General features: G+C 38.3%; 1 protein-coding gene across 1 annotated transcript in view; it reads right to left on the bottom strand.

Moving 5' to 3' along the window:
* GNAI1 (G protein subunit alpha i1) overlaps positions 1-21673 on the bottom strand; it is a 29867-nt gene extending 8194 nt beyond the window's left edge. The window contains exons 1-6 of the mRNA XM_088134916.1: positions 20691-21673; positions 9374-9416; positions 9139-9280; positions 7375-7532; positions 5234-5362; positions 759-888 (exon numbers count right to left, since the gene is read on the bottom strand). Of these exons, the coding sequence (XP_087991042.1) occupies positions 759-888; positions 5234-5362; positions 7375-7532; positions 9139-9280; positions 9374-9416; positions 20691-20808 (720 nt within the window). The 5' untranslated portion in view covers positions 20809-21673. The remainder of the gene's footprint in view (positions 1-758; positions 889-5233; positions 5363-7374; positions 7533-9138; positions 9281-9373; positions 9417-20690) is intronic.
* Positions 21674-22387: the final 714 nt, after the last annotated feature.

Here is a 22387-nt window from a genome sequence, read left to right on the forward strand (position 1 = left end):
CAGATTTTACTCTAATTTTCAAAGCATAGAAGCAAGAATGGACTCATAATATATGTAAGCCAGGGAAGCATATGGAAGACGCACGCTTTCACAACTTAAACTGTTCTATTAACCACTCACTGAATTTTACTTTAACATTTTAGAAATGAAGCTCTACAAATCATGGCCAAAATCCAGTCAAATACAAGAACTGAAAATAAAATTTTCAAGCAATTTGATGATTATGAACATACAGCAGATGATCTTTTAAGCATCAACACATCTCAGGGTGGCCTGGTTACTGCTAGTCTTCCACAATATCTGCCCAGCCAGTTCAATCTAAGCAGGGTTGGCATGCTCAGGGTTCCAGCCATTAAGCCATGCCATCTTTCGGGACCCCAGAAATGCACCTTCTCTGTAGCAGCACCTGCCTCTGGAAGGAGGTTCCCTCAGAGCTCCAAATGCACCCCCCCACACTGGTGTTTTGAAGGGCCCTGAACGCCTGGCTCTTTGCCCAAGCCTTTGGTGAGCATGACTGGAACTGCCTTTTCTTCGTTTTCTTTATTCTCATCTGGGTTTGTTATCTCTGTCATCTTTGCTCTTTTTTGTTTTGTGTTGATTTTTGGTTTTAATGGTTTTAACGATTTGTAACTGTCCGTAGTCGCCTGGAGTCGGGCGGCATATAAATTTAATAAGTAAATAAATAAATAACCAAAGGGATGTCTTCCTAGGCAAACTGTAGATGAGAGGATTAAAAAAAAAAAAAAGGGTTTACTTGCCATTTCTTCATCTTCTGCAAGGACCAAATCATAATCACTAAGTGCCACACAAAAAATTATAGCTGTAACCCCCTCAAAGCAATGAATCCATTTTTTACGTTCTGATCTTTGGCCTCCAACGTCAAACATCCTGTAAAACAAGAGCCAAACAAAAAATCAGCAGCAGATTTTAAGACAGGATTCTACTGAGACCAAAATTAATTAGAGCAGCTATGTTTGAAGAGAAAGGCTACATAAAAAGTCTAGAGAATGGAAAACAGTCTCCAAAATACCTTCTACATGTGAAAGCAAAATTAAACCCATTTCACATTATATGTGACATATCTCTGTGTTCATTAGTACATGAACACAGTTTTCTTTTTTGGTTCTGCAGATTAGAGCTTCATTCACAAGCTATGGACTGTGCTCCCTTCTGGAGCTATTTTTCGGGATCTTCAATTTCTGTTTTTCAGTTTTGTATTCTGTGACCCACCTTCTGTACTGAACTAGATTAAAAAGTAGGTTACAAACCGAACGAACAAATGAATAAGAGTGAAGATTCTTCCTGATTTTATATTAAATATAGAAGCACTACACATGTTTTCATGCCGGGAATATACTGGAGAGCAGTTCATGATCTTTGCTGTTGTGGTTAGTCCTGTAAGTCTGCGCAAAGCTCTGAAGTGGCCCTTGGATTTGAAGCTTCAATTAAATCACTGCACTGAAGCTGATTCCAAAATCAAAGCAAGGGTGCACTTTGATTAGCAAACCAAATCAGATGGCTGCAAAACACTTTTCAGATTCCATGGATATTTCCTGCTCCTTGTAGGATTGTTACAGACAACCCGGCAACTTGTCTTCCAAAAATTGGAGAATGGGCATGAGCATCTATGGAGGGGCAAGGGGGAGAGAGAGCATAAGGTGACAGGTGTGTAATGACATCACACAAATATCACAATGTGATACTTGTATTAGACATCCCAATGCAAGAATGTAAGTGTGACATTTGCATGATGTCACTCAGCAGCTGCTATTTTGTCATCATCACTCTTGGCTACAGATGCCACAAATGTTGGGACTGAATGGCGGGACAGACTCTCTGACATTGGCATAGGTTGCCACCCAGTGAGTTTTATTTCTCATTAAGCTTTCTCCCTATCAAAGTTCTTTTGTGATGGCATGGATAATTTTCCTTTGGGCTTTTGATATTAAGATAGATAGATAGATAGATAGATAGATAGATAGATAGATAGATAGATAGACAGACAGACAGACAGACAGACAGACAGACAGACAGACAGTTTATTTTAGGTAGATCAAAAATTATTTTTTACTTATTTCAATCTTTTTTAGTAAAATACGATAATTTAACCTAGCTACAACAATTCTGCTTCACATATTTGTCACCTGTTCATTCTTGTACAGAAAAGCAAAGTTGGTGTCCTTATAAAGTCCCCCCTTCTAACCAAGGTTAATGTAAACTAAATGATTACAGTTTTCAGGAAACTGATTTTATATTCTTTATGTTTTACCGAGGATAATATCAAAATTATGAAGCACAGTAGCTTTCTTTATTTCACAACCTATCACAAGGTATACATTGTGAACTACAGTATCTCATAAGCAAAATGTAATACAGTATACAGTTAAAATCAAATTATTCCTTGGCACAAATGAGAATATATTTGAAAAAATAAAGCATAAGGAGAAAGGGATCAATGAGAGAGGGACTACATGGAGCTGACAATATTATCTTGGATCCACTTTCTGAAGCAAGAGCCCAGTGGCTGCAGAGCCATGATAAATTGTTTGTACTCTTAATACTAAAATAAAGGTTCAAATATACTTATTTTGCTTGATCAAAATGAAGGTAAACATTTTAGAGAAGTCACCTTGAAAAGCAGCTTCATTTCATTTAGTAAGACTCTCCCAATATTTTCATTCTAGATGCCTGACTTGAATTCTCCCTGCACACAATTACTGATGAAGTTATGGATGAAGATTCTTAGTAATTACCTGTTTGACTATGGGATCAATTAGCGAACTACTTGATTAGGGTTTTTTTATGAGTTCTGTTGTGTAACGAAAGTATGCACTGAAAGTACTCTTTAGAACACTACAATAATAAAATAACAACATAAAGGCATAACATCTCTGCATGAGGAAAATAAAACTAATAGAGGTAGGACGAGTCCACTTTCACAAATAAGCAGGTCTATCTTCAGTCAACATATAGCTTACATATTAGATCAGCTGTAATCTTAAAAGTACACTGTAACATAATACATGTTTAGAGGTTTATGTAGACCATTGGTTCTCAACGGGGGCAGTACCGCCCCCCGGGGGGCGGTGGGAGGATGCTGAGGGGCGGTGAACTTGTTTTGGGCGGTAGGGGGGCGATGGGCATGTTTTGGGCAATAGAGGGGCGATGAGCATGTTTTGGCATTCGAACTTAATTTTAAAACTCCCCCAAAATTTATTAAATCGATTATCCGGTTTACACCATTTGTACCAGCAATAAAACGAACTTACGCGACGGCTGCCCTCACGCACTTCTAAGAATGGTGAGACGAATTTGTATTCTCGGTAGGATGACCTTGAAGAACTCGACACTATGATTCTTCTCCGATCCCAACCAGCACAGCGGATGCGTCAGCTGTTTTCCCGCGCGATTAATCGCAGTGCGTGCATTGAGCGTCCTTTCAATATGAATGTTTGATTTGACCCGGGGGTGTTGAAAAATTTTCCGCTCCTTAGGGGGGCGGCAGCTTCAAAAAGGTTGAGAATCACTGATGTAGACTGATATGCACATGGACTAAAATGAAACAAAATGTGAAAGTATCTACTGATTCTAGGGCCCATCTGATTCTAGGGACTATCCAAGTTTAATATCCGACAACAGTAGATGCACAAGCAATGGAAAGGATCTGAGAGAAGTTTATTAATTAGCCTGGAAATACTATACAAAGCATTTGTGGGAGTGCTGATAAGCCTTGCAAAGAAAACTGAAGAATAAATTGGGAAGATGGCAGTGCTGTAAATAATGTCAAGATCATATCTTAAGACCAGGCAAGATCTAAGACATTACTGCGTTCATGAACTGGGGGCGGGTGGTGGTTTCTGGTGGAGTCAAGGTTAAGAAGGGTCAAATTATGAGATGTTAAAAGAGAGAAAAACCTCAGATGCGGACATAACTAGAACTGCCTGTTGGTTCTCCCACAACCAGGTCAAATAACTCCTGAATCAGAAAGCTAAAAATGATTCCTTAAGAAAGTCATGATTTATGCCAGTGGGCAGTGAACCCACCCAATCAGACAATTTAAAAGAAACTTCAAGTTAATGGCAGTGACTCAAAAGAAGAAGCACTTGACGAATAGGAATAAAACTAAATTAACAAACAAAATTTAACCCACCCCCACAGCTAGATGGACAAGGGCTTTGCAACATTCCACGAGTAGCAGTGGACAAAGCAACTGCTATATCATTCAGGACTCAGTGAAATTTCAGTTATTTCTGCTAAGAAAATAGAATAATAAACTAATTAGAATTATTAAATAATTAGGAAAGAGGGGTTTACTAATGAACATGGCTTACACAGAATACAGCTGTAGCAAAAGTTTATCCACAGTACTCCTAACCTAAGAAATTGGTCTTAGTGCTCTGCAGACCATTAATGGTAGAGAACTTTCAATTCTATCTAAGCCAGGACAGCGCAAACAACGTGGAGATCAGTTCTGAGATAGAGACGGCACGGTATGGCATAGCAAAACAAATAACTGAATAAAAAGGTGATGCTGGTATTGACACTACATACAAGGCAAAATGGGGTGGCAATTCTGTAACTACACACACATATACATAAACAAAATCTAAATCTCCTCTCCCATTGTCTGGCCTTATCCCCATTCTATTGATTCCTTATTTGCACTTCAAATACTTGCTGCTGCTAATAGTAATAACAGCAGCAACAAAGCATAACTCAAACACCTGTTCTATTTCTATTAAACTCCCTTCGCCTTTCTCACTGCCACTTCCTTGCACTTCAGCTCACCTGTCACCACCAAAACACGAGAGCATCTGAAGTGGAAGAAAACAAGATCTAAACAAAACTGTTGTTTCCTCACTTAATCTTACCCACTCCTGTAAGTCCCATGTCCTTGTAAAACTACCTCTAGAAGCTGCACGAGAAGACAGGAACCAAATTCTGAAATCATACACTAAGAAGATCTTACTTTTGGTTAATTATAATTCTGCAATTATACTGCAAGGTTTGTGGCTGCCTGTAGAGTTTCTTTATAATGCGATGGCAGAAGTGGAACTTAGCAGGAGCTCAGAAGCGTGGACAAGACATGGAATTCTTCCAGTACTTGCCAGCTTAAAAATATTCTGAACTATGTTCTGAGCAGAGACAGATCCTCTTCCCACATGCAATGCAGAGAAAATATTTTAATAACACTTTGAACATAAAATATCCCATATTTAATGCCATTACTTACTTAAAGTGGAGATCTTTGAAAGTAAAGTGAGTTTCCACTATTCCTGTAGTTTTCACTCTAGTTCTGAGGACATCTTGCTGTGTTGGGATATAACTAGTGTGGGCTATTCTGTCCAAGTCATTCAAATAGCTGGTAAGACAGAATAAATATTGAAGACCTTTTAATTTTAAAATGAACTGTATGTATAATAAAGATTAGCTTCACCAAAGTATTATTGTAACTGCTTTAAAGTCGCAGACAGCTTCCAAGAACTCTGGTCCATGTTATACGGCCAATGGGTTCATTTTTTTAGAAGTTGCAGAAAACTATTCAGAAGAACGTCAAGTACTAAGATTGAATTCGTATATCATGCTAAACAATAGCAAATTATTAGCAAAATGTCAAATGCCAAATGGCCTTGATGATTCTTCTCTCCAAACTATGACTAGCAAAACCATCTCTGTGGTTGGCAAGTCCTGGAAGTAGCAGTTGTGTGATAAACTTACCCATAAATAATCAACAGGTATATTGCTTAGATGGAAAAATTGAAGATTTGTTCAGAGAATGTCTACAGTAATGTGACATATGAATGCCTGAAATTATGCAGTTCTGCACATTTCTATATTCAACACAACTTACTCCTAGTTCAGTGTTTACCAGAAGCTAACCCAAGTGAACTTGATGGGACTTGCTTCTAGATGGTTATGAACAGAATAGCAGCCCTACAGCAGAATCATAACTCAATGGAACTTATTTCTAAATAAATATGAAACGACCATGTTTATAGCACTAGAAATCATTATTCTAACCAGAATAATTGTAGAACATCAGACCTCTTGTTTAGATCTCTCTGGCTTATTGTATCTAATTCATAATCAAGTTGCTTTTTTCCTCCTGAGATGAGTCTGAGGTTTTTATCTTTTGTTTAGCTTTTGATATGTTTTGAAATTTAAATGAACAAAAACCTGGTTAATGTTAATGCAAATTTGGTTGTATTGTAATGTACAGTTCATACATTAAATGGTCTACTGTAAGCGGATTCTGTTGCAACGTTTCTTGTTTGCCATTGACAGACCCCTTTCGAATCTGAGAAGTGGCATTTTAGGAACATCTGGAGCTTTCCATCCAAGGAAACACCTGCTTGGAAGGAATATGCCACAGAAAAAAATGTTATGTGTTGTAATCTCAACGGAAATTACATCACCTGTTTTAGTCATAATAGAAGACAAAACCATATTTTCTAAAGATGCTTATTTTATTTATTTATAAATAGGTTATTCTCAGTTGGCTTTTAGCTGAGAAGTGTACCTTGTCACCTCCTGAGATCTGTGGAACTGGCTGCTACTGGAAAACTAGAAAATAAACAAAAGACTAAAGAAGACGTGTACATTTTTAAAAATTATTTTTAATGTTTGGGAGGTATTCTTTTGCGGGGGGGGGAAGAGGGAGGTGATGCTTGAGGATTATGCTAGTGACCACACTTCCCAAAGTCGTTAGGGCCAGAGCGAAGTTGGTGTAGCAAGGAAAAAGCTTATTTAATCCCAATTCAATTTGCCATTCAAATTCATTATCATTAATAATGAAATATAATTAATATTATTATGACACATATAATGTACTATTATATCACATGATTTTCACGAAGAGTGGAAAAGGGAACGACATGATGGTTTCCAAAAGGAGGTGAAATTACATATTTTAACCTAAAGGGACTTTTTGCACAACCAATAGAAAGAATACAGTGGTACCTCGGGATACGAACTGAATCCGTTCCGTGACTCTGGACGTATCCTGAGTTGGTCGTAACCCGAAATGTTCGTTTGTAGAGGCGTTCATATCCCGAGGTACCACTGTACTTCAACAAAAAGTAATGAATAATCATCAGTCAGTCAGTCAGAGTGGTTATATAGTAATGGTCTCTGATTCTTACATAGAATCAGGAGCAGCAGGGATCTGTATCAGTAAGATATTTATTAGTGTAAGAACAGACTTTTTGTAACATTCAAAATGGTTTTATTTTAGATCTATAGGGAGGTATATTTCTATGCAGATTTATTTTGGTTAAAGGGGCTTTGATTGTTCTCATTTTGCAAAAATCAAAGCTCTTATCTGTTGTGCCATAGCATTTGCAGCAGAAGGCATAATTCTGGTTTCATACTTACTATGCTGCTGAGTCATTAAGCTGATACTCTCTTGATCTGTTGAAACAGGCTTGAACACCAGTATCTTTCCACAGCCTTTTGATAACCCCAGCAAGTTCTACTGTCATAAAACCTTCTTCTGCTGCTCCAGCGAGAACAAAGAGCAGGCGTGCATCATCCTACCAGAAAAGAAAAAGTGAAGAGCTCAAATGCCATTATTCATTTCTTAGAAATATCTTTACTTGAGGTTTTCATTGCAGTAATGTAGTGGAGCTGTCTGATACCTTCTTATTGGGAAGTGATTTTAGAAGAAGAGAAATCCATTCACACAAACCAAATTCATCATGAAAAAGTGCTTCCACGACTCCATGAGCAACACTAAGTTCACAAGAATGGAACCCAAGAGATAACTGCTCACATATAAATTTCAAGAAGTGACTGCTACACACTCTATAATTCATTAGAATTTCTCAGTCAAGGGCGGGGGGTGGGGGGAGAAAGAGAGAGATTGAGATACTTCTTAGCATTTGTTCACTTAATTGTAGGGTGTCCTTGTTTCACCTTCAATTGTGCTGAGTTCTCACAAGCAAAGCTATCAATGATTGATGTGATAAGGGTGGTTGTTTTTTAGCTGGCTTGTCACAGAGCCTGACATGGATTAGGGCTGAGAAGAAGTGACTGGCCCAAGGTCACCCAGTTGGTTTCCATGCTCAAGAGAGGACTAGAACCTGGATGTCCCTACTTTTAGTCCAGCACTTTAACCACTATACTACGCTCTCTCTTCTTCTGTTTCTCCCTCTCTGTTTCACTACACCTTCCTGAAGGATGTTTTTTACCTTTCATTATTCAAATTACACCCCTTCTCTCTAATCCCACAGAAAATAAGGGGCCTTTGTGTTTCTTTTATTTCCCATTTAAGATGGGTAAGTAAGTGAACTATTTATTCCAATCCAGAATCAGATTCAGATTCAGACCTGAAATTATCTAAGATTTATTGTAACCTACCTTGAGATTTCTAATGGGAAGCAGTATACTCATGTTTTAAATAAGCAAATACATAACATAAGCCACTTCCTCAGTCCTAGGAGATACTTAATCATTTTAAGATACTGTTATCTTAACTTCAACTGTTCTCTTCTCCCTATGCTGATGAAAACAATTGCATATGATCTCCCAAACCCATTCTGATTTAATTCTAAAAAGAAGATGTCTAAACATATATTTTTATTGACCTTTTACAGATCTATGGCTTTATATCACCATTATATGTTGATATCAATGTAAGTTTTCCAAGCCATCTAAATGGATGACATATAAATGTGGAAAATGAGTTTTCCAATATGAATTGTAACTGTCATATGAATGAGATGACACAAGACTTATGAACTTTTAATTTCCATCTAGAATAACTAAGAACATTATTTTACTTTATTTGTACATACTACAATTTGAGGACTCTTGCACAATTGTACTTTATTTGGGTTGGCCTTTGAAATTGACTAGGAAAAGTTGTTTTTCTTCACATACTAGGTTTTATCCCATTTGAAACGAATTAGGATATTATATTCATTTATTTAACCTTTCCCTTCCAGGATTTGGAGATATAGAAGTTGATCTTATTTTGTAAATTAATTAGAGAAAAAAAATGAATGAATAAATGAACAAACAAATGAATTGATTAATGAATTAACACTAGCAGGAATATCAAGGTTCCTACATTTCAGAATTCTTAATTTCAGAATTAAGAATAGTATTTAAGGGGAACATTAAGAAGTTAATACTTACAGCCCTGGCTGAATCTCCAAAATCTATTTTCAGTCTCCCCATAGCTCTTATGATAGCAATAATGGACTGAATTGTATTACTGTACACAACTGCTTTATACTGTTTACATTCTTCTTCTGAATATCCAGCTTCATGGATAATTCTGACCAAGAAAAAAAAAAAGATCACCCTTTAGTTTAGTTACATCATCTACTGACTTTAGTAAGTTTATATTCTCACTCTTAAACATACGTACTTCATTTGTTTGACAATTGTGCTTTTTCCTGATTCACCAGCCCCTAAGAAAAACACAAACACACAATGTGTTATTTGATGGAAACTTTCTGTTAAATCCCTATTTTAAACTGCACATAACACACACAATGTCAGCTATGTGCGAACTGTATTTCTACTCCAGCTTAAAGATTCTTTGAACAAATAGAACTGAAGTCCAAGTTCTTTGAAAAACAGTCTTTATATTACTAATGATCTCCTTTTCAGTTCATAATTACGTATAACTAGAGACCTATCACTTGCGGGTTCTACTTTGTTTTATTCTAGAAATCAGATGTCTGCCAATTACAGGCAGATGGAAATGATGGCACTGAATACATAACCATTTACCTAATTAATCATATGTAGATGTTTATAGAAATGAACATCTACAACACATTGCACAGTGAAGTACAAGTTAGCATCTGAGTTCCTATCAATGTATTTATTTGTTAAATATGTATCTTGTCCTTCCTCAAGGCAACATTATTTTTAATAAGCAGACCTGGAAGACCCTTGACCATCGTGCTGTAAATCACTTGAAAACCTAACCAGATCAGGGTTTAATTCCTCTTCAACTCTGTTCCTGGGTGTTTACTTATGAGAGGTAAGCAGACATTGTCACCATACATGCAAACAGTACATACATACTGTAATATAAGCAGTAATCCATGTAAAAGGACCCGCTAAAAAATCTGAATTCTCTTCAGTGCACTGCTAAAACTGACATATTTTAAAAGTCACATATTTTAAAGATAAAGTGCCACTATGGAAATCAGGTGTTTGGTACTTCCAAATTTCTTTCAGTACAGTTGGTACCTCTAGAATTCCATTCAGAATTTTTTCATTTGGAAAATCAAGCAGTACTAACATGCTAACTATGGTTTTTAACTGATGGTCAATATTCCATGACTCTTAGACGTCATAAGAGCCTGTTTTATTAGCCTGTTAGTTTTTGCTGCTTTTTGCTGTTGTTTTGCTAAGAGAGGAAGGAAAAAGCTAGTCTCAATTAATCATTTTAAACAGTCCGAAACTCTGCATAACATGAGATACAGCCATGACTGCAGATGTTCTCCTTGGTTTCTCCTCAGACTTGTCTGATTCTAAGACAGAGCACTCAACCATCCAAGTTTGACTTTGGAGAAACTAAAAGGTTATTATAGCTACCACTGTGGGGAAAGAAGGTTTAATTTAACCAGAAGTAGTACAATTTCTTCTGAATGTTAAATGCACTTTAAATCTCACTGTCACAACATCAAAATGATATTATATTGAAGTATAATATCATCATCTCTTTCTTGGTAGCGCAGTACTCTAGGCATGGGGCATAGGTATTACAGTCTGTCTCACATTTACTGAGAGAACTGGTTGATTATGGACAATCATTTTCATTTATTATCTCCATTTCACTCTGCCAACTCCCTGAACCTCTCTAGTATCTTAATCTAGCCTCATTCCAACCCTCAAAGAAATGGCCAATTAAGCCTGTAATGGCATTCTACCACAATAACCATCAATTCATCACATTATATCACCAGAACTCCACATGAGCTACGTTATTAGTGCTGTGGGCCTTCTCATATTCTGCAGGTTACATTTTGAGATTATTTATATCTGCATATGCCCTTTAAAAAATAAATTATGGTTTCTATGAAGATGTTTTTAAGAAGCAGGTTTCTTGGTAAACTAAATGAATTGTAGAATCCTACTATCTACAGTAGTTATCAATCCTGAGATTTTATGATACAGGGCAAAAGAGGTAAAAAGATATAACTAATGAAGAAGAATGCTACTATGGCTTGAATCAAATTTCTTACACCTTATTTCAAAAGGAACTATATATAGTACAAGGAGGATAGAAAGGAATGTGACAAAAAACAGGCTAAAGACAAAAAATAGCTTTAAAAATGTAACACACAATGTGAAGAAACTGCTAATTACTTCATGGTATTTGTAGTGGTCAACAGAGCTATGTGAAGCTAACTGAGCATCAGGACAACTGTATCTCTCCTCTTTAAGATTATAACAGCGTAAATTTCAATCCATATATTTTCCCATTGTTCCATCTGTATATTATTACCACAATTTTTAGCCCACTTTATCATACATTCTTTCATGTGTTCTTCTTCTGTTTCAAATTTCAATAAAACTTTATATATTTTAGCAATTACATGTTCATCATTTGTACACAATTCTATTTCAAATTCAATCTTACAATATGCAAAACCATAAATTCTTTTGTCTACTTTAAATCTTCCTAGTAATTGTAAATAAGAGAACCATTGACAGCTATATCCCTCTGCCACCAGCACTTCTCATGATTTTATTTTACATTCCCTTTGACAAAATTATAACATCTTGTGATAAGTTAGCCATTTGTGTTTGCTTATTGTTTCTTGTCTATAAAATGCTTCTTGTGCTGAGAGCCACAAGGATGTTTGTAAGCACAACCTGGGTTTGTATCTATTCCATACTCTCAATATGGCACGTCTAACATAATGATTTTTAAGATCCACATTAAGGTTGACTCAACTGTTCATAGTTACAACAGTGATAAAAAAGTAACTCTGCATCCAGTTCTCACATTTACAACCTTTGCAGGTCTGTAAAGCAAAGGAAAGCCGAAGTAAGATCGTAAGGACAGTTGTGGTTTCATTTAGCAACAACTTTACTTATGACCGAGTCGCTGGTCCCAATTGTGGTCTCTAAGCAAGGACTACCTATACATTCCAATGTCCATGTACTTAGCCCTTTCATATCCATTTGAATTCGAGAAAATGGTATCTACGTGACTATGAACTCTAAGCACAAAGAACCTATTGTCTTGCTGTTCACTAGCCCCACCTGTTTTTTATAAAATATACTTTAAGTGAAAAATTGAAAAGTGTATAGAAAGTGGAAGGGATGTCAAACATACTATGTTTTTTTTTTTAATAATTTTATTTTTTACAACAAACACAAACAAACAATAGCATAAAAAACATAAAAACCATCTTCCATTTTAAACCGTGTGTCAGCCAGTTACCAATCATTTGTGCCATCCTTTCATAGTCTTCACTCACCATTTATGTAGAGTCTCATGTTATCTATCCAACACATATTTATATATTTATCAGTTATCAATTATTATTCATTTATTACTAGTCTATAACACCAGCTTTCATCATAAGATTTGTATCATTTTTATCCATTGATTATATATATATATATATATATATATATATATATATATAGTAATTTATATCAATTTATCAACTTTCTATTATATAATTTCCTGATCTATTACATTACTATATCTTTTCATCCAACCATTGATAAAACAAATCCCATATCATATAAAATTGTTTGTCTTCTTGCTCTCTAATTTCAAATGTCAATTTACTCATCTCAGCACATTCCATAATTTTCTTAATACCTTCCTCCTGCATAGGTACTTTTTCATTCTTCCAATTCTTAGCAAATACAATTCTAGCTGCTGTCAAAACATTTACAATCAGATATTTCAATTCGTTACTATATGTTTCCGGTATAATTCCCAGTAGAAATGTCTCTGGTTTAAAGTCTATATGTTGTTTTGTCATTTTTTCCAACCATGTGTGGATTTTAATCCAATATCTTTTAGCTATACTAGAGGACCCATTGGAAACAGCATCTAAATTTTTTGAAAAGATAGAAGAATATGGAAAAGTAGCAGGTTTAAAAATAAATAAAGATAAAACAAAGATATTAACAAAAAATATGCTAGCAAGCCGAAAGAAAGAATTGGAAGAAGTTTTAGAAATACAGGTTACAAACAGGGTTAAATACCTAGGGATATATATTACACCAAGATGTAGTACATTGAAGGAGGATAATTATGTTAAACTTAAACGGCAGATTGCAACAGATTTGACAAAATGGGAGAATTTACAATTATCAATGATTGGGAGAATATCTACTATTAAGATGAATATATTGCCTAGGATATTATATCTATTCCAGACAATTCCAATTCATCTAGGGAAAGAGTTCTTTGATGATTTAAATAAAATTGTATTGAAATACATCTGGCAGGGTAAAAAAGCAAGAATAAAGCTTAAATTACTACAAGATGCAAGAGTAAGAGGTGGGTTTGCCTTGCCTAACTGGGAATTATACTATCAGGCGACAAATTTGATGTGGGTAAAGGATTGGATAACTTTAAGAAATAATAGATTATTGACCTTAGAGGGACATGACCTGTTGTTGGGCTGGCATGCTTTCTTATGGTATAAGGGAACGAAAACATAGGGCTATTTTAGAAGGCACTATATTCGAGAGGCATTGTTTTTAAACTGGGAGAAGACAAGAAGACAATATTATTTAAAAGTTCCACGATGGATATCCACTATCGAAGCCTTTTCTTATCCAATAACATATAAAAAGGAACAAACAGTTAGATATACTGAAATATTGAATGAAAAGGGTGAACTTAAAACTATGCAAGCATTGGAAGAACAAGGTATAAAGATGAATTGGTTTTCATATTTGCAAATACAATCTAGATTCGATAAAGATTTTAAAGCAGAAGGTATCTATGATGAGCTGACTGTTTTAGATAAAATTTTGACGGGTACTGATGAAAAGGGTTAGGGTTAGGGTTAGGGTTAGTTCCGTGACTCTGGTCGCGCCCGAATTGGTCGCGACCCGAAGGAAATTTCCCCATAAGGTTCAATGTAATTACCGTTAATCCGTTCTGGCGTGGAGGACAGGGAGGCGGCTATTGCTTGGAGGGAGAGTCCCCCTCCCTACGACCACATGTCAGGGGCAGAAAATGGCCGCGGACCACGTGTCGGGGTGGAAAATGGCCGCGGACCACGTGTCGGGGTGGAAAATGGCCGCGGACCACGTGTCGGGGTGGAAAATGGCCGCGGACCACATGTCGGGGCGGAAAAATGGCCGCGGACCACGTGTCAGGGGCGGAAAAATGGCCGCGGACCACGTGTTGGGGCGGAAAAATGGCCGCGTATCCTGTTGGAACCCCGAGGCGGAGTTCGCAAACCGAGGTAAATTTTTGCGGCCGGAGCTGGTCGTAACCCAAAAAGTTCATTAACAGAGGCGTTCGTAACCCGAGGTACCACTGTACTTGACAGCTGTTTTGCTTAATATCTTTCCAGTATACCTAAAACGGCAGCAACATTTAATGAAATCAACATTAAAACCTGCATAACACAAAATAATTAAATAGACTTCCAAAATCAGCATCACCTCTAACTAAGACTCCAACCAGTAAGAGTTACTCAGTGAAACACTGAAGTGGAAACTTTAGACCTTCCCTAAAAGTTGTCAGAGCCCAAGTAGAAGGGATCCCATGAATTAGGAAAAACACCCTTTCCCTTTTTTTGACTAATTCAGCAGCCTTCAAATTTGTTTCTAAGTCGAGAGATGAGCAACTGAAGCAACTCAAAAGTTCCAATATTGTGATGAGAGGAAAGAGGGCATATTTCCCATAGCACTTTTCAAAGGAAGAGAGTCAAGTTCAGCTGCATATTTAAAAAGCCAGACTTCAATGACCTGGTTCTTGCCTTGAACAAAAATCCCTCTTTTTTTTTTTTTTTTTAGAGGCAGGTACAATTTTTGTGACTGTGGGCCACACTTTTTATTTATTTTTTGCAGACCTGGGCAGTAGTGTATTGGATAGTGTCACAGAAATTGGGAGGGCCATTTTTTTTTTGTCCAGGTTTCCCCTCTATCTTTAAGGCTCTTCTCTTCTCTTCTCTTCTCTTCTCTTCTCTTCTCTTCTCTTCTCTTCTCTTCTCTTCTCTTCTCTTCTCTTCTCTTCTCTTCTCTTCTCTTCTCTTCTCCTCTCCTCTCCTCTCCTCTCCTCTCCTCTCCTCTCCTCTCCTCTCCTCTCCTCCTCTCCTCCCCTCTATGATCTAAGGCTTAAATATGAAAACTACTTAAAATGGCAGAAAATGCACTGTTAGCTTTCAGTATTTTGCCATGAAATTTCAGCAGTATGCTTGCATATCTAATAAGCTTTCATACTCTCTTTGTCTAATGGCATGAAAACAAAGGATATATAATTTTAAATAGCATAAAATTACATTCATTCTCTAATAGCACTTTACCGCTTTAATGCATCTCTAAACTCTGATAGTTACCATCTTAGAATATGGATTGAAATTTTCTGGCCCATATTCCATATTAATACAAAATAATATTCTATTTTAAATGAGGATCAAGGATCTCCCACCCATATTCCAACTCCTTTCTGGGATCTTTGGCATTTTTATAACCCACTCATTTGCATAGAACATCACTCTTGTTTTCGTTATTTGTAGCTCAATAAAGCTTTGATAACAGGCTTCAGATCCGATTCTTCCTTACTTATATAAGTGAGATTGGTTTTGTGAACATAAAATCATACCCCACTGTCCCTTCATTAAATCAAGATTCATACTTAACTTAAATAAGATAAGCTGCTCAGCTGACTGGAAAACTATGTATTGAAGTCTGAATGATTTACCTGTACTTCTTCCAACCCTCACTTTGCAATCTGAACTACTCACATTGCTACTTAGAAATGAGATTGCATTTCTAGCTACGAGAATTATACTGTATTTCTACTTTTCAGAAGCCTGAAGGCCAAACATAAAAGGCACTATTTAACATAGAATTAACTTTATGGGATAAAGATGAATGCCCCAGGATAGTATCAATGCTGCAACTCAGAAACAAAAAATGTTTATGAAAGATCTGCTGTTTTAAAGGTGTTTAGAACTACAGCAATCAAATCAGGATTCTGTGACCGTGTAGATGTTCACATTTAAGATTGAAACAGAAATTAATCCTTACTTGGAAAGGACTACTATTGGGGGAAGATAATGCTCCTCAATATATCTTATATATAGTTTCATGTTTATTAAATATATAATTTAGATTATTACTAGGATTGGAGGCCTCTAGGAAAAGGAACTCCATGTACCACTCCCCCATAGCTACCTAAAATGCAGATTAAGTAAGATATACTATGTTCTTAAATATAATGTTTACTAGACAACCCTGTGACCCGTTGGGTCATCCTTTGAGAGAAAGGTAGTACAGTCTGATGTGACCAGAATGAACTTTGAATTTTAGGTTAACCACATTTTTTTTTACCCCCAGGCTGGACAGCTTCATGATCATCTAAGAAGAGTATATACTGTATCACAAATAAAAAAAATAATTGTAGTGGCAAACAAATTTCAATAAGAAGTCAATATTTACTTACCTAAACAGATGAACAGAATGACCATGGGTGGCCACAACCAACGTCCTGCTGGCTTCCCCATTGACTTTGCTTGTGGGAAGCTGGCAGGGAGCATCGGAAATCATGGTCACGTGACCGCAGGGACACTGCAATAGCCACAACTTTGCGAATAAAACTGGTCTGAACATCATGGAAATTTCAATTCCACAGGAGTAGTGGGTCCTGGATTTTGTACACATTCTTTTAAGTTAGCGGAATTTAGGTACGTTGATTCAAAAATGGTTGCGGTATAATGCACCACTTAGGCTAACTTAAGGGTTCAGACAAACAGATAAATACAATAAGAGTTTTAGTAGTATATAGATATATTTAAGAGATAGGCAAATGGTATATTGAGATCAAATAAATTATTGGCTGATTCACACTAGTTTAAGCAATTATAATACTTCCAATGACTTAATACTCACAAAAACACAGAGCTGTCCATTTAAATCAGATTGCTGAAAAACCCTTGATTTATACTATCTTAAAAGTAGACTTGTTCTTCAATGTTATAGAAGGGCATGGCTCACAGGGTACAGTATGTAACTGGCTGTGCCTCATTTACATTGATATATTTAGCTCTACCCCAATCAAAACTGCATAGCAGATAGGTGGATTTTAGGGTTCTAGGTTTTCTTCTTTAAGACAAAAATGCCACCTGTTACACAATCTTTAGGGAAAAGCTACACAAGTTGTTTGTTTACTAGTTAAACCACAAACTACTGAGTTCTATATACATAACTTTGTACTAGATTTAAATCTAAAGTATGTGTTTCAAGAACTTTGTGACTTGTAAATTCATTCTACCAAATAACTAGATCTCCCATTAGTATGTCTAATGTAACAACAAAAACTTCACTTCTGAGAAACTAGTGGTAGGGTGCCTATTACTAATCTTTGGAACAAATTATTTGATTTGGAAGACATAACAATTAAGAAAAATTATATTACAATCCAATTACTTTTTATTGAAAAACAGAAAATAAAAAAGTCTATGGGCTTACTCAAACCAGCCAAAGAAACATTTTGAAAGATGCTCAAAAATAGCTTTTGACAAACATTTAAGGAGGACATTTGTGATGTACTTTATTAAACCGCATGAAATGTTAAATATTATTCACCACAATAGTATGTAAACTGTACTCCCTAATTCTTTCAAGTTCTATCAGCAAAAAGGAGGCAAAAATATCTTGTTTAAAATTGAAAGTAATGTTGAAGGCATTTTCCACCATAATATTACTGTGAATTAACACTTAAATGGACCTAGCAGTAATAACTCTTCTGATCAATATTCAAGGACGTATAGACAACACATACCTAGCAGTTTCTCGTGTACTTAGTACAGCTTTACAGGACAATAAAAGGAGCTGAATTTCAATTTGGAAACTGTTCTACCAGCCTCTCATGTGGCAAATATAACATAAGCATCAGCCTACAAAAACACACATAAGCCAGAAGAGTAGTTCCCATAGTACAATTGATGGATTACTTTATCACAACAATATTTTCATCATAATTTTTAACAGAGCCTAAATTCTTAGTAGAAGCAGATAAATGTAACAGGTACATCCAGGAAGGTTTAAAATTTACCACCCAGAGATTTAACACCTGTTGAAAAATAGTTTTATTCATCTAAATTGTACTATCCCAAATCTAAGGAAGAATTGGGAACTATAGGAGCTGCTGCCAGCCTAGGCCAAAAGGAACATGAAATGCATAGCTAACATACTATCCATAGGCAAATTTAAGGATAAAATATGAAAAGACAGCTAAACCAATTTATTTGAAACAAGTAACTCTGAAGAAACACAATTTTTATATTTATTTCTCTCTTTGTTTCTTGACCTTGCTACAAGGCATTCAGAAAAACATTACAGCCACCTGCCCTGTCCTATTTTATATCCATGTTTCACCAGATATAGCATTTAAAAATATTAGATAACTCTATATGCATGAATGCATGTATTAACACCAGAATACTGACCAGATTATTATAAATAATAGTATCACTTTGAACAGTGCTGGTTAGACTGCATATTAAAAAGTATGTCAATTTTTGGGTGGCATGTTTTAAGTATGATGTGGAGAGTGACAGAACATTCAGAAGAGCCCAATCAGTACAGACAAATATTTCTGAACAAGCTGAATGTATTTAGTCTGGGGGGAAAGAAAATAAAGCAGACATGACAACTGTCTGCAACTATCTAATAGACTCACTGAACTTGTTTTATGTTGCTGGAGAGAACAGAGTGGAAATGGCAAAGAAGCCATTTTTGGCTAAATATTAGTTGTTGACTGTAAGAGACTGCTTTGAGAAGTGGTAGGTTCTCTTCACTGCAAGTTTAAACAAAAGCTTTATTATAACCTATCAGAGACAAGAAGTTGCAGATCTGAGCAGAGAGCTGAGTTAGATAATGGCAGTATAGTTAGGATTCTACTCAATTACACTAAATCCAGTGAGACTGACTTCCAAGTAAACTTGTCAACTCACCACACTCCCAGGGATGACACTCATGAACTTTACATTGATAATCACACAATACTTTTGTGGTACATATTCTGGTAGACATTGTAGACAAGAGGGAAATAATATAGACCAAAGATCTGGCTTAGGCATGCGTCCCATAGAATCCAGTCAAACTTATATTTGGGTAAACACATTCGCAGTTAACAATGTAAAAGTCATTTAGCTGTGTTGATTTTCCAATGCAGGTGTTTTTTTAGAATAAAAGGAAGTGTTTGTGGGGTAATCCTATTGTTTATTCATGAAAGAATGCAACAATATAGTAATGCTGTAATATGAGAGCTTTTAAAGGAAGTAGCTGTGTTAGTCTGTTGCAGCAAAGCACTAACAAAGGATTTAAGAATCCACATATACTCTGGATTTTGTGCTGCCACAGTGAAGAGGCCTTGACATAAAGTAAAAATACCTTGGGGAAAAAAATGTTAAGTACTAACAGCTTACTGCATGCCATATGGTTTTATGAGCAATAATTTAATGTAGCATTTCCTCCCTTGTGCCTTCTATTAGTGCTAAGACTACAACTCCCAGAATCCCCAATCAGCACAACCTTAGGAAGGGTAGGCTAATGCATCAAAAGGATGGAAAGGAACTGAGGAAATGGAAGACATATGAATTCTTGGGAGGGTGGAGAAGAAAAGCTACTAAGAGTTGCCTTCCACATCAGCTGTTTTCCAGATGTCAAAGGAATGTTCTCTCTCTCTTTCCCACTTAACACAAATCCCATAAAACTTAGGGGGCACATTTTGAGTGGGGGTTATTTTTTGAATGTAGATGTTCCATTACTGTATTCATTTTCATCCCACTTTCAGCCTTCCAGGTATTCAAAGAGATTAAAATGGTATGCATTGAAGGACACTCCTACTGCATTTCTCAGCAGGAAGTCACCATGAGTTAATTGCACTCAGAATGGTTATCAGCCCTTTACTGATCCAGTTGGAAACTCTGTTTCTGCCATGGGCGGGCGGAGTGAGTCTGGAGGACAGGCCCGCTGATCAAACAAGAGAGGCCAAAATGACATCCTTCATGCAAGAGTTTGGAACGTGTGACAATAAGGCCATGTTCCATTAAACCTGCCTTTATTGTTAATTTCACAGAAAAGATCAGGTAACAGAGAATTAATGATCTTTCTAAAGACAGTTAACCTCTCCCATTTCCCCACTCTAATGAGGGTGCTTCAAAGGCTGGTGGCCCTTCTGTTCCATTAATTTTATGGCTGAAAACACAGAACCTCGGTACAACTGGTTAACTAGGAGGTTGGGGAAAGGGTAGCAGCAGAGAACAACCTACTGCCATGCAGAGGCAGAGCAAAAAATCCATTTACTTCTGCAGGGGCAGAAATTCACAACCGACAAGCAGAACTCGATGCCATCAAACCATAACAGATGAACTACAGTTCCAAGGGTCACTTGCCACCCGATACTGCAATAGGAGAAGAACCTGGCAGGGATGGGGGGAGAGGACTGAAGCCCAGAGGATGAAAGAGAATCCAGAGATGCCCATCCTGGTAGTACTGTATCTCCTTACCCAAGAGTAGTAGCTTGACTTCCCGGGCCGCCTTCTCGCCATCCTCCCTGAGATTCCTGTCGATCATCTTGCTGCGCTCGGCAGCCGCCTTGTCCTCTGCACTCAGGGTGCAGCCCATCTTGGAGGCTTCTTGGAGAAAAGAGGGTAGGAAGAACAACAAAAAGAGGGAAAGAGAAAAATGGCCCCGGCTCTTTCACAAGACTTCACTGGGGGGCAGGCAGAGGGGCGGAAGGAAAACTGATCCAGCCAAGCACCCCCCACCGCCACAAAGGGAAAGAGCGAGGGCCGAAGGGGTCTCTCGGCAGTCCAAGGGTGCGCGGCGTCCCGGGCTTTGCAACCGGAACAATCAAGGAGAAGGGGGAAAGAATTAGAGTCGCTTTGTTTCCTCCAAATATTCCAGTGCTTAAGGGCGAAAGGGGCGGGGGGGGCGTGGAATAGAAGGAACAATAATCCACCCAACTGGGGAGGAAAAAAGGTGCGAGATGGCTTGAGTCGGAGCGTTCAGAAGCAAAGACGCGGGTTGGAAAATAGCATTTAAAAATTAAGGAGGGGGAAGAGAAAGGGGGTCCTTTGTTTCTTCCCGCTGCTGCGATACAGAAGGAAGAAGGAGGGGAGCGGAGATAATCCACTTAGGGCAAAATAAAAAAGAGGCAAAGTCTCTCACGGCAGCCCAAGAGTGGGCTGAGTCGAAGCCAGGCTCGGCGCCAGAGGCGACTGGAGGCTCTCCCGGCGAGGAGGCGCCGCGCCGCCCGCCCCCCAACTTCGCCCTCGAAAGCCTCTCCGCTGCTGCCGCCGCGCGCTTCGCCGGGGCTGCACGGAGAAGCAGGAGCCGCGACGCCGCCGGCTTGGCGTTCGGCCCGAAGGGACTCCGCAGGCGCCGCCTCCGGAGCCGGGGACAGGCGCCCGCCCGTGCACGCGCGGATGCCGCACGCGGGGCAGGCGCTGGGTCGCTGGAACCGGGGTGGGAGCGGCGGAAGGCCGGCGCGCATGTGCGCAGCGGCGGCCGGCTGGGCTGGGCTGGGCTGGGCTGGGCTGGGACGGACCGTGGCGGGGAGGAGGTCCGCGCTGGAGCGGCCGGCGGGCGGGCGCGCTTGGGTGTTTTTGCGCGGGTGCGTCTGGCTGCTGTTGGGTTCGCCGCCGCCGCCCCATCTCATTCTCCGCCTCCCCGTTTGCCTTTGCTGGCGTCCGAGGCGCCCGCGGGCCCCCGAAGGATTCAAGAAGCCACCAGAGGAAGCGGAGCGAGGAAATGAAACCGATTTCCTGACACCTGTTGAAATCTGCAGGTGACAGGGCCGTCACGCCGTTTCCTCTGGGGGTGAGCGAGGCCGGGCAAAGCAGGACGGAGAAGCAAGAAATAGCCAGATGAAGAATTTCCCCACTTTGCACATTCCTTTTTGCTTTTTACATTTCTCATCTTTCGGTTACGTCCACAACTTTCTCCATCTTCCCCTTCCTCTCAACCCATTCACTCTTCCTCCAGCAGCAGCCACAGCAAACCGTGATGCAAAAATGACATGGCCCAATGATGTCATGATGCAAATCCCACCCTTAAGTCTGTGCATCCGGACATCTGAGGCAAGTTGTGAGTTGCGGGGGTGGACCCACAACATCACTTACCCCCTATGTGTGGAAACTCATGTTCCTCTCTCTGCTTTGTGAGTTGTTCTTGATTCATACAATCTTTATGACCAAACCAC

Source organism: Python bivittatus, unplaced genomic scaffold, assembly GCF_059951505.1.
Source record: "Python bivittatus isolate LINGU-HERP-01145 unplaced genomic scaffold, Pbiv_v1 ctg000120_np1212, whole genome shotgun sequence".
In the NCBI taxonomy this organism is placed as follows: domain Eukaryota; kingdom Metazoa; phylum Chordata; class Lepidosauria; order Squamata; family Pythonidae; genus Python; species Python bivittatus.